The sequence below is a fragment of the Aythya marila genome (assembly GCF_965140915.1).
Source record: "Aythya marila genome assembly, chromosome: 18".
Classification (NCBI taxonomy): domain Eukaryota; kingdom Metazoa; phylum Chordata; class Aves; order Anseriformes; family Anatidae; genus Aythya; species Aythya marila.
In genome coordinates this window covers 3,545,708-3,559,307 of record NC_139059.1, presented here as the reverse complement: position 1 = coordinate 3,559,307, position 13,600 = coordinate 3,545,708, and the positions used below count along the sequence as shown (strand labels likewise).

General features: G+C 34.9%; 1 protein-coding gene across 3 annotated transcripts in view; it reads left to right on the top strand.

Annotated features, from left to right (window-relative positions):
- The window catches only part of HELZ (helicase with zinc finger), an 83,414-nt gene that overhangs the window by 44,655 nt on the left and 25,159 nt on the right, over positions 1-13,600 (top strand). For 2 of the 3 annotated variants that reach the window (XM_082774975.1, XM_082774973.1), the window contains 6 exons: positions 48-227; positions 753-857; positions 7,687-7,865; positions 9,445-9,563; positions 11,443-11,588; positions 12,922-13,069. In XM_082774975.1, the coding sequence (XP_082631101.1) occupies positions 48-227; positions 753-857; positions 7,687-7,865; positions 9,445-9,563; positions 11,443-11,588; positions 12,922-13,069 (877 nt within the window). The remainder of the gene's footprint in view (positions 1-47; positions 228-752; positions 858-7,686; positions 7,866-9,444; positions 9,564-11,442; positions 11,589-12,921; positions 13,070-13,600) is intronic. The other variant, XM_082774974.1, reaches the window with a different exon arrangement.

Sequence of the window (13,600 nt, the reverse complement as noted above, 5' to 3'; positions counted from 1 at the left end):
TGTATTCATAGCTTCTGATTTTAAGCTCTTGTCTCCTTTTTGAACAGACAATGGGATGAGCAGTTGGACCCTCGACTAAATGCTAAGCAGAAAGAGGCTGTTCTGGCTATCACTACTCCACTTTCAATACAACTGCCTCCTGTTCTTATCATCGGTCCCTATGGGACAGGAAAAACGTTCACTCTGGCTCAGGCAGTCAAGCACATACTCCAGCAACAGGATACTAGGTGAGATGGGGCACTAAACATAGAGCAAATCTTGATTAGCAAAGAAAATGCCATTTTTTACTTAAATTCAAGTGAAAGGTAGAAGTATAGAATTTCCACCCAGCTTAAAAACAAAACCCTAGCCATCCGTCATTGTTTTGAATGATAATGTAACTTTGTAGTCTTAGCCTGTATTTTCCATTCAGAACAAAACTATTTAAAAGTGATGATATCTAGAATGACTGTGATTCGCTTGACATGGAAAGTTGTACAGTATGCTAGACAATAAAAGCTGTTTCTTATTTTAAATCAAGTCTAGATTAATAATTGTGAAATAATTATTGAAAAACTGTTTGAACTTTAAATCTTTTCCTAACTAAAGGATTTGAGCTAAAGGGCTGAATCATGCAAACTAGAGTAGGTCAGTGACTAGTTTCATTAAGAGAAATGTGCAGGAAGATGGCCAGTTTCCTTTTTTTTGTATTCTACTGCTTTGAATTGTTTTCTGTTTCTTCATTGCTTTTTTATTTGCACCATTTATTCCAGCAGGATTCTCATTTGCACCCATTCTAATAGTGCTGCTGATCTCTACATAAAGGATTATTTACATCCATATGTAGAAGCAGGCAATCCCCAGGCAAGACCTCTCAGGTATTTTTTTTAAGGCTTATTATGTATCTATAAAATACTATTCTTAAGAAAAGGTGTCTATATAAAAAAAAAAAAGGTTAAAGAACTTCTAAAACATAAAAGCATATTGGCATTACCAGCAGTGCTTTTAAAAACATAGACTAAAAGGAATGTGAAACATTATCAACATCATTTTGGGCCATTTGTTAAATATAAATAAAGACATCCTTTTTTAAGCTTTTATTATTCTATTGATAAATGTGTCTTTCCTAACGAGCAAACTTTTGATATGCTCCTCTAAAAGCTATTATGATAAAAATAAAAGGAAGTTTAAATGTATTTTAAATTCTAGAAGACTTTTACTCATGCTTACTATTTGGAAGCTTGGGCTCCCCACCTGGCTTTTTGAAGAAAAAATCTGTTGACATAGGAGCTACGTATTTAGAGAATCATGTGAAAGTAGTTTGGCCTCTTCTGATCAGTGAGTTTGAAGTAATTGTTTGTATGATTAAATGTATTTGCCATGGTTATTTTTTGGGGGCTTAGTTAAGAAAGGAAATGAAGAAAGGTTGGAAACTTAAAGTACAGAAAGGGTAAAACATGCATAGAAATATTTAGGGAGTATTTATTTATGGGCAGAAACCCACTCTTGGGAATATTTGCACAGATATCACAGTATATAAGACTGCTAACTTGGTATATATTTTTTAAAATTATGAGCATCATTTTCTCAATGTCAGTGCATGACTATTATTTTACTAAGAAAATGACTCTGTTTACTTGCTAGCAACTAAAAGCCATTCTGGACTTAAATTTTCTATAATGTCAGTAAAGCCACTGAAGTTATGTGAAAGGGCTAGATTTATGACAGGTGTAAATTCTCTTAGGTTTTCTGGCTTTAGTCGCCATGTGACAGACACTGAGGATCTGGCCAAAAAGAAGGCAGCTAACTTCTGAAAAGTTGCCTTTAATTTGGTGTGTTTTAACCCAAATTGTCTTAAGGCGCTTTGTAAAGCACTTTGTGATGAAAAGCATTTTGGTGTCTTAATTTTGTAGTGGGAAAAAATGTGTGTAATTTACACTTTCAGGAATATTGAACAGTGATTTAACAGAACAAGATGTTAAAGTTAAATACAGTTTTATTGTGGTTGCCAAGCTTTTGCTACTTTATTTCATGTGCTATATTCAACTATATAGTCTGGTCTCAGATGTGCTTATGAAAAACATGGAGAAGAAAAGCAATTTTTTTCCCAATAAGGTTAAATATATACATATACGCACACATTTGCCAAGAGTATTTCAGTGCATAATGCAAAAGCCACTGTAAGTTTTAAGTATAGCTGTCATAGCGTTTGTTATGAATCCTTCTGAAAGTGCTGCGGTAGATTGTGTGACATTGTTGACGTAGTCATGATACCTTTATGGGAAGTTCTAGTTTTTGTAAATGGGGGTATCTCTGGAGCTGTATATATATTTATATATCCACTGGGGTGTATGTTTGTAAATTATTTTTAAAATATTATGGATACTTGGGAAGCATATGTTGTTTGAAAGCTGACTGCGTGTCAACCTGATCTGGCAGGATCAGGGTCAGTCTGTTTGAATTGAAAGCTAGAATTATGTTACTTTCCTTGCAGAAAATCACTTGTGGATCTGTTACCTTTCCTATTGACTGTTGTCAAGATATATTTTCGAATTAAAATCATTACTGTTAGTTTAAACAGGGTGCCCTAAGCCTTGTGCTGTTTTATAAGGGAAACATAAAATGGAGCAGGAGAAGTGAAGTATCAAAGCAGGATGTGCTACTTGCAGTGTTTGTGTTTCCAAAGGGCTGAACAGTTTCCTTTAGGTTTTTTATTTACTCCACAAGGGATGAGCTGGCTAAATAGTATCTTTGCTAAAAATGTTGCCACAGGTTAGTGGGGAGCGCCATATTTACATTGTTTTTAAAGAAGGAAAAGCTTAAATATGTAATATTGACTGGGTGCTGAGAACTACGTAAATATTTCAGTAAATTTCTGTGGGTCAGATGCACGCTAAATAATCACCCTGTCAACGATGTGACATAAACATTAGAAGCTTGGAGTTTGGGGGGTTTGTTTAAATATCATGTTGTAAATTTGTACTTTCTTTTCCTAACAAAATAATTATATTTGCCGTTCAGAAAACATAAAGGCAAACGAATAGTGAGAATTTATGTTGAGTGTAGGCTCTACACCCAAATAAAGTGCCAATGAAGCTTGGAGACCAAATTCTTTAGTCCTAATGCCCATAAACAAATTTGTACCTTGGGAAAAAAAAAAAAATAACACTGGTTATGATTAGATAATGCAGCTGTTTAAGGGACACTCTCCAAAACCTGTCTTTTACTTTAGACACTTGACATTGAAACATTTTTTTATACTTACGTAGATTAACGCAGAAGTGTCTCAGGGAAAGGGGGGAAAAAAAAAAAGCACTAACCTACAGTTAGGAGGAAAGAGCCTGCAATTAAGTGCTTCTGTTCGGTGCTACGACTCTTGATTTTAAGTGTGCTGAAGCAGGCACCTTAGAGGGTGAGTCAGAGCGGCAGAGGTAGTAATTGGCTTCTAATTCGTACACCCTTTTACTCTGTGGATGTGCTTGTCTCTCTCCATCAACTGTTAGTCTTCGGGATGTAGGCTCCTAAGGTAGGCACCGTAGTTAGATACTTCTCATTACTCCTAAAAACTCCAGTGAAGATCTAGGAAGCAGAGAGCAGCAGTTTCTCTGTGTGGTTCTGGGCACACAGTGAATGAGGTATCTACTGTTTACTTCTATTTATTATATAAAATGTAACTGTTTATTACTATTATTTTACTTATATATTTCGAACTTAGTTGTATACCATATCCTGTTAAAAGGAAGGAAGTTGATAGTGCTTTTATCTATTTTTAATGTCTCTGTTTTTGAACATATTATTGCTGATGATCAGTTTGGCAATATCAGAAGAGAAGTCAGTTCTATTTAAGATAGCTTTACTGAAACCTCTCCAGTTCAATAGCAGGTTTTTTTTAAATAACTTGGTCATAATGTACTTGTGTCAGTATTGCATGTAGCATGGAACCAAGAAGCTTTAGTATGTGGCAGCTAGTTTCAGAAGATGTTAAGGGATCACCGCCTTTTCCACAAATTGTCCATAGTAAAGTTTAATACTGAAAATAGAATTAATTTATCTTATCAAATGCTGTATTTGTAAAATAAATGCCTCTTTAAGCAATTACTTTTTTTCTTGAAACTCTAGATTTTATCCTATCCTCAAAAGAGGATTGATTTTTTTTTTTGTTTTAAATTAATAATAATAATTAAAAAAAAAAAAAAGTTTTTTTTTCAGGTTGTAAGACAGGTTCTTTACTTGTGTTCTGCACCCCAAGGAATGTACTTGTACATCACAATGAGCCTCTCTATGGAGGGGAATCAAAAGAAATGAAAGAGGAAATCAGATGCTTTTAAATTTTCTTGAGGGTTCTTGGGACTACTTGATTTTTTTGTTCTTAACTTTCAATAGAGCAATAGAGGTGTGAAATGAGACAGCTAGATCTCTTTCCTCTAAGCCTCTGTTTTTCTTTTGCTTGAGGGTTTTCAGGTGAGAAAGAATCATACAAAGTCTGAGGAGCTGGGATTGGAGCTTGTCCAAGAAGAGTTCTTTAGAGCACAGCCTGAAGGGAGAATCCTGGTCTTTATATCAAGAACTAGGAAGAGATTGTATTTTCCAGTTCAGAACAGGAAAAAAGAAGTTTTGGAGAACATAAATGTAGTCCCCATTCACCCTCTTCTCCAAGGAGAGAAGTAGGAGTCACTTCTGTAGGACAGTAGTGCAGATGAGACTCTGTTCCATCTCCATCTGAGGTTCTGACTCTAGACTCCCTTTTCTTAACTTTTAGAAGTATATTTCAAGGGATTCAGGAGCAGTCCGCCTGAAACGCGAACAGGGAAATTATTGAGTCTTAACTGCTGATACAAATTTGCTGCTTTTGCAAATAGTCTGTCATACAAATAGTTTTTTTGATGGAAATTTATTAGTAGAAGCAAAATGCGGAAGAGTGGGAAAAACTTAGGTTGGCTAACATTTAATAAAAATAGTTGGGGCCAACTTCTGTTTTGGCATAATTGATGAAGAGTTGGTGGAGACACATATTTGATCTTTTTTTTTTTGTATATTTATTTTTGATCATTGGCTAGAAATTGAAAATTTTTGTTGTAAAGGTCCAGATTTAGAAATAAAGGGGGTATGAATTTCCAGAAGAAATGCAGATTCTGAGCATGTTAATCCAGCATTAGTAAGTACAGCGGATATATTCAGCGCTTTTGTTTGCAGGAGATTAAGTCCCTGATCTTACGACTTTTCTCTTTCAATGTGGTTCTCTATGTATTTGCCAGTGATTTCACTGCCTGTGGCTTGGATAAACCTAGCCTTCAGGGTTTTTATTTCTCCACAATTAAAATCTTGAGGTGAGGCACAAGATGTGAGAAAATACAGTCACGTGTGAGTTATGGCTTGGCTTTGTTTTTGTAACTGTAGTTGTTGTACCTATAGCTGCATGCTAATAGATGTGTTGCAGGTGCTCCAGGGATAGTTTGATTAGTACCTGCATGACTGCTGGCATTCAGGCACTTTGCTTTTACAAGTCTTAAAAAATTAGAAAGTTGAACACTTGCTTGATTAAAAAGTAAGCGTATGTTGCAGGGTGAAATCTTTCGCATTGTGTTGAACTGGTTTAAAAACAAAATGTAGTGGGTTTCTCTTGTTATAAGAAAAAAACTAATCATGAAATTACAGTAGGTGTTATTAGCACAAAGTGCACCTGAGAAGTCCCATGTTCAGCGTGGCTTACTTATATCACGACATTCTTCCAGTAGTCACATCTGTCAGGTGCTTTTATGCCAGTGGTGCATAATAGCTCTGGGATACCTTTTTGATCTCACATCAAAATAAAATAAATTAATGGGTAAGCAACAATGCAGTTTGAAATGCTGTCACCCAATCTGTGAGTCACACGTAGTTGAATTTGTGTAATGAAAGACAGTGCATGGTATAATAATGTCTAATAACCATAATATTTTGCATTTCAATAGCACCTTTCATCCAAGAATCTCAAAGTGCTTTACAAACATAAACTCACAATAAACTCATTAATCCTCACAGTACTCCTGTGAGATGGTAGGTAAGTATAATTCTCAGTTAAGATTGAGAAAGTGAATCATATAAAAGCTGACTGTATGGCTGGGATAAATAGAACAGGGTTATTTTGCTCCTGCTACCTACCTTGTTCTAGCAATTAGGCTCTGACCATATGTTTTTACATTGATGGAATAACAGTTTATCAAGTAAAGCTTATCAGTCTGGCTGATAAGAAATAAATAAGCTGATCCCATTAGAAGATTCTCGGTCCTGGAATGACTCAGGAGTGCATCAATTGCTCCTGCACTGAACCCAGGCTTAACTGATGCCATTTGATCACCAAGTGTCAGTTTTGGTTGGTTGTGTTGCCATTCAGATTACTGCAGTGCATTTGCACCTCTTTACATTTCATTTTGTGCGTATTGTCCAAAACGGACAGTTACCTGTATTTTCACAAAACAAATTCATTCTAACGCTAATAATTGTTTCACTTGTGTTACATGGAACTGAGCTGTAGTTTTCAAATGTGAGTAGACGTATGGTATCCAAAGTCCAGCCATTGCAATCATGTTTTGCACTTAGGTGCATAATTTAACTTTTCCCAATACTTTGCAATGATTTGGGATTTGTAATATGGGTGCAGGAGAAATCTAATCGGAAGGAAATGAATAATGAATAGATAAACAGCAATGAATCCCATATTCAGAACTTAAATTATTTGAAACTGTTTCATCTTAATGTGCTTTGGAAATAAGTTAAAATAACTTTAATTCTAAATAAGAATGTACTGTTTTCCTGTAATTTAAAGATTCCACTTGAGATTTGCAGTTCTTACTTGATACAGATTATATTTTTGAGGAACACCACATAGAGAAGGCCTTTGACATCTTTATCCAGATCCTCAGCTGGTGACTCCTGTGGAGTTAGTTGCTTGTGCTGTATCTTCTGGGGCGTAGCCTTTGTGTCTTCCCTGTTCTTCTTCTGTTTAGCTAGACTGGCTGTAATATTTCATCATTTAAGAATAATTCATCGTTGATCTCATGATATGGTGATTAAAATGATTTTAAATGTCATGGAAAGATGTTTGATGTCCAGTGCTCTGCTGACAATGTCCTGATATTTTAGACCAAGAAAACTTTTCTTCTTGGCACTGTTTTCTCATTCTTTTATACAGTATATCAGAATTAAGGCCCTTTGTGATAAAACAACAAATTTATATCCTGTTTGTTTCTTAGAACTTTGGTATGTGTGAAAGGGAGCGGGTGATTTTATTAATGCCTTTTCAAAAAAAAAGGTATTAATATGCCTTAATGGTAATGGTCCTACAGATGAAAGGTGCAGACCACTGCATCTCTGTCACTTCCAAGACTATTGGCTATTATATTTTAGTTAAGGAAATATTTTTTTAAATGAGTTTACTGACAGATAAAAATGATACTAATATGAGGGTCACAGTTCTCAAATATATGAAGAATTTAGAGATTTCTATATGTGAATTAATCCCCGGTAGCTATTCATATATGTAGTATTGCACTGCAGCAAATAAGGGAAGAGAATCAAAGATACTTTAGCATGTAATTCTGCATAGTAGTGATGTTTTGCTTCCCAAAGACTCTTATTTACCAGAAAACAGAATACTGGCATTTGAAATAATTAGGCTGTCTCTGTGTTCCAGCTGTACAGAAAATAAGCCCCCTTTTTATTTTCTAGGGTATATTTCAGAAATCGCTGGGTAAAGACTGTCCACCCAGTTGTGCATCAGTACTGTTTGATTTCAAGCACACATTCCACCTTTCAGATGCCACAGAAAGAAGATATTCTTAAGCAACGAGTAGTAGTTGTTACGTTAAATACATCACAGTATCTGTGTCAACTGGATCTTGAACCAGGTATGATAATTTCTAAATAAGAAATATCCATAAGGTGCTTTGGGAAGCATCTGTTCTTCCAGTGTTAGTAACAACTATTCTTTCTGTTCTTTACCCAAATTTTTAAACTGTTCAAAAATAAAGTAAAAAAATTGCCATCTGAAAATGTTTTTTTCTCTCTTTTTTTTTAATGAATAAATGTCTATTACAAAGCTATAAAACTGCTGGCTTTCAAATGCTTCTTTTTCTTATTGCTAAAGAAGCAGTGTTATGTATGATGTGGTGTTTCTGAGATCCAAGAGGGAAAATTCTATTTGAGATTCTGACTTTGAATAGTGTGCTCATTAAGTTCTTTACTCAGTGGAGCATGTAAGCATAAATACACACGCAGAGCTTTTTTCTTGTTTTATGAATTGTTTAGCTTTGCAAACAATTCCCACACATACAAACTCATGCTATGTTAACATGATACATGCCAGTTGTTTTCTAAACTGAAATATCGTAGGCTGATTTACTGGGACAGAGGCTGCTTCGGATTTATTGTTTACTTTATATCCAAATGAAATCCATCTGGTTTTTGGAGAATGTGGAATTTCTTTACAAAAGCTATTAAAGTTAGCTTTTTATGGTCACATTTAGTCATTTATTGTGACAGAGAAAGCTAATATAGAATTTAGGGTACGTATTTTCAGGTCTTTAAATGGGAGTAACTGCTTTGCCTGACAATAAGCTGTAAACAGTCATGTCATGGTAATATGTGTGCAGCTGTGTGAAACTCATGTTTTCTGAAAAATTGCTTCATTTTTATGTGTGCAATCTTACTTGGGTGGTACACTGAATCTTCTAAAGCAATGTTTTAAACCTTAGTATATAACAGTATACAAAAATATTGATCTTCTATATCTATCCAGAATTTACCTTTCATAAAATCTAAGCTTCCTGTGGCCCAGATTTTTTCATGTGCATGTTAACCAGCGCATAGATTCAGCCCCCCACCTTTTGGTCCAACATTACCATAAGATTAAATTTTAATTTTTCCTTCAACTTCTGTTCCTTTTTCCCCCCAACCTCTACATTCTGTAAAGCCCATACTCAGCAAAATGTTTAGGTATGTGCACAATTTCAATTAGAATTTTAGGATATATAAAGTAATTTAATAGGACTAATGTACATGAGGAAAGTCCTGTTTGTGGTCATTGTCCAAACCTCTTCAAGAGTAATGCTAATGAAAAGGTTTTCAGATTTGAGAAACCTTCTGAGGGAGGTCTGTCGAGAGATATTTCCTCTGTGCATAAAGAGAGCTCAGATAAAACACTTGTGTTAATTTTAAGTATATTGGAAGAAGGAGGGAGATCTGTGGACTACTGCTAATGTAACTGACAGTTGATTGTTGGCCATCATTGGCCATCTGAAGGGTTTGAAAATTGTGTAGTTTTTAGTAATTGCTAGAAATTCATTTGTGTAAGCCATACTGATTTTTTTTTTCATGGTTTTGGTTGCCATCAGAATGTAGAACTCTTAGTCCAATTTCTTGTATTATTATCGCTGTTTATTTTATCATATCTCAAGTTTCATGTATTTGCTGATATCTGTTTTACAGGTTTTTTTACACACATTCTGTTAGATGAAGCTGCACAGGCTATGGAGTGTGAAACTATTATGCCTCTAGCATTAGCTAATAAAAACACAAGAATCGTCTTGGCTGGAGACCATATGCAGGTAAGAGTTACAGATTTTTTTTAATATAAAGCGTGTGTGTGTATATATATGTACACATATATATATATCTAGTGTGTGTGCGTATATAATATATATAGATATATATTTATGGAGCACATTTATGTGCTGCAAATGTCCATGGTATGTGAATATCACTGAAGCAGACTTACGGTATTTCTGTAGAGTGAGAATATATTGTTGTTTCCATTTTACAAGATGAGAATTAAGGCACAAAGACAGTGAATGAATTGCGCAAGGTTATATAGGAAATCTGCGATACAACAGACTTGGACCCAGTCAACCACTGAACTATGTGCAAGTAAAACTTAATTGTAAGAGGGAGGTGCATAAAATTTACCAGCCATATAAGAGACAGGGATGTCAAGAAAAATTCAAGGGTTGTTATTTACATAAGATATGGTGATATTTATACAGTCAGTGTAGGAATTTCTTTACGACTGGGAGTCCATGTTGATTTTTGAGAGAACTGAAAAATATGGGCAGTGTATTGTGCTTAAGACAGCTTTTTTTTTTTTTTTTTTTTTTTTAATGTATTGGAAACAACATAATCTGTTAAGGATTTGAACTAGTAAAAAGAGGCAAGCTGAAGCTGACCAGTGCCTTTATTTATTGTGATGTGCTTAGGAATTGTTTGGTTTAAAAAGTTTACAGGAGTTTAAAATACTTGTTATATGTGCCATTTTGCAGTATGCAGGCCTGGGAAAGAATGCCTAGAAAAGTCATCCTTACTTGTTTTGTTGATTTTTTTGATTTAGGCCAGGTCTATTTGTTTTTATATATTTGCCTTTAATTCTCTCGACAGTTCTCAATGGCAATGAACTGGATGTTGGCATTGCTATAAGTAATTAACTTAGAGTAGATTTCCCACCTACCAGTATCACCTCTATCATACATATGATTCTTCAGGTCCTGCCTGTGATGCCTGTCTTTTCCTTTCCTGTTTTGATTCTTCTGCTGCCATTACGTTGAGTTTGCACATCCTGCTCCTGGATCATTTAAAGTAATGATAATAGTAATTCCAAGGACTCTCACATAGCACTTTTGAGATCTGTATTTAAAAAGTACTTGTTAAGAGGTTGGAATCCTTACTACTTTAGGCTAGAGCTCACAAGTCCCAGCTAGATGGTTAGAGTTAACTCTGGCTTGCATGTCTCAGGCTATGAGTGTAAAGAGCAGTTTTATAGCACAAGTTCTCATGGAAGTTATTCTTCGAGGCATTTAAATTTCTAAAGCTGACATCTGAGAATTAAAAAAAAAAAAAAAAAAAAAAAAAAAAAAAAAAAAAGTAAAGCTCAAACTCAGATTCTGAATAATATGCATTCAGAAAAACAATCAATTGGCTTAATTTCCAAGCTTTTGAATTTTGATTAAAAGTTGTTTTTTCATCAACCTTGTTTTGTATTTTCTTGCTATAATAGATGGTGTTTTTGTTGTAAAACAAGCCCAGTAGTAGTTCAGTGTATTAGTAACTGGGCCACCTTAGTTTATGGACTGTTCTGTGGATGGTAGGTTTTTTTTTTTTTTTTTGGTCATACAGCTCTCTGCTTTGAGTTATTCATCTTTGCAAGCCACAAAGAAAAGACCTTAGATATAAGGGTTCTCTCTTTTTACCTAGTTATTGAATGCCTTATTGTTCCTGTAAGAGCATGCTGGTCTTTTGTCAGTTTTACAGTAGGATTAGGCATTTCTATGGAATAGTTACAAAATGCTTAGCTATGGTATATGTCTTCTAACTATGAATGTATAGTTATAGTAAGGTTTTATTTTTGTTTTGATGCAGAATACATGTCTTGGGAGCCTGAAATTCTAAGTCCACGTATTTAGTTACACTTTCTTTGTATGTGTGTGTCTGTTACAGCTCAGTCCTTTTGTCTACAGTGAATTTGCCAGGGAAAGAAACCTGCATGTTTCATTGCTTGATCGGCTCTATGAGCACTACCCTGCAGAATTTCCATGCAGGATCTTGCTGTGTGAGAACTATCGCTCCCATGAAGCTATCATCAAGTAGGTGTGAACTTTTTCACTGTATCATGCTTTGACTGGTGTGAGTGAACAAAACTTACCCTCTGTGCCGTGCACAGCTGAATGAAGCATTACAAATTTCTGTAATGAAACCTTAGTTGTTTCAAAGTAAATTAGTAGAGTAATTCTTTGTTACTAGGTTGAAATTCAGACATCAGAGATACATTTAGATACCTGTGTTAGAGTCCCTCATTCATGGAGGGATGCATTGGCTGCAAGACAAAGAAGAGCTAACTTTCCCTTTTTAACCATTATACTGTATTTGGTAGGGTCTTTGAGCTGTCAGAATGTTAGAATTACCGGGGTGGATTACCTTGGAACAATAAGCTATGTACACTATAAGGAACATACAGATATACAACTATGAAGAGAAAAAATAGGTCAAAATTTGGGTATGTTTTTTTCTTATTGTCTTTTGCTTGTTACTTCTTTCAAGACACGTTAATCAGTGGTTTTGCATTTTTATGCTATGATAAACTAATGGCTGCTAGTGTAATGAGCTCATCCATGAGCTGTGCTAGAAAGAATAAGTGCAATCATGGGGAAAAATGCTAAAGTTTAAATCCTGAATCAAATATGTACTGAGGGATATTGTGTTGGTATCCAGTCATACTAATTAGGTTATCACTGTGTTCAAAGCAAGGGCAGAAATATTTAAGTGCACTTGGGGATTTAAAAGTGATAATACAAAATATTTTATTACACAGCTTGATTTCTCTTCATTTTATTTCTTATACATTCTAGACTTCCTCTCAGTTTCTAGAAATTTTAAGTTATAAATGAGAGAGAATCTGAAAGGAAATGGATTGTTTCAGCTTTTTGTTAGAGATCATTTCCATGAACTTGACTCACAAACTTCAGCACTTGAGGTTCAGACAGTGTGTTCCTGATTGTGCTCTGTACACATAAAATCTTTAGTAAATATATTTTCTAAGTTCAGCAAGTATTAGTAGATGTAAGGAGGCTCATTGTCCAGCCTACCTATGGAAAACCAGTCCCTGGCAACAAGTGCCCCTTATGCCATGTTTCATCACCAGAAATCGAGTGTGAAACATTAGTGAGAATGTTAGTAACTTTGTCAAGCTTCAGATTAGAAGAAAATACTGCCTTTGGAAAAGCATATTTTAATGCCTTCTGTTCTGTCTGTAGTATGGGTATACCAGTTCAGAGAATTTGCTTGGAGATGCTAAATAGTAATCAGTGGTTTTCCTTATGAAGTATTTTGTGACTGCATATTTTACCAGTGAAAATTGCATATTTTAGCAATGAGCTCATATGTAGACTCCACATTTTATTCTGTTTTGCCTTGCTACAGTTACACATCTGAACTTTTCTATGAAGGCAAATTGATGGCAAGTGGAAAGCAGCCAGCACACAAAGATTTCTACCCTTTAACTTTCTTCACAGCACGTGGAGAAGACGTGCAGGAAAAAAATAGTACAGCTTTTTACAACAATGCAGAGGTAACTCTTTGGTTTAATTCATGATTGTTTTCTTAAAGCTCCCTTACCCCAGAATTTCTTGGTTTATGCTCATTGTGGGTGGAAGGCTTAAATTGTTGTCTAATGGGAGAGAGAAACATGAAGTTTGCTAAACATGGAGTAGTGAACATTGGAATTGTAGTAAACATTTCCACTAATTTATCTTCTTTTTCTCTTTGCAAATTGCAAGCTGCTTACAGTTCTCTTAGGCTCATTCTTCAGGATGTCTTTCCTGATAATTTTTGTGACAGTCTGATGGATGTATCTTAGCAACTGAGAGTAACTGCAATTTGAAGTAAAACTTAAATTTCTTCTACTGTTGTAGAAATGTTCCCACTCAGATAAGAGTTCTCTGGAGTAACATTTCATATTTTCTTGAATGTGTTTAGGATTGGTGTCTAATTAATCGTGTGCAGATGAGATTTTTTTTCATGAGAATTTATTCTCAAAATGTTTATTTCACGCTTACAGGTACTCTTCAAAAATTATTTTTTATCATTCCTTCCTCTGAGG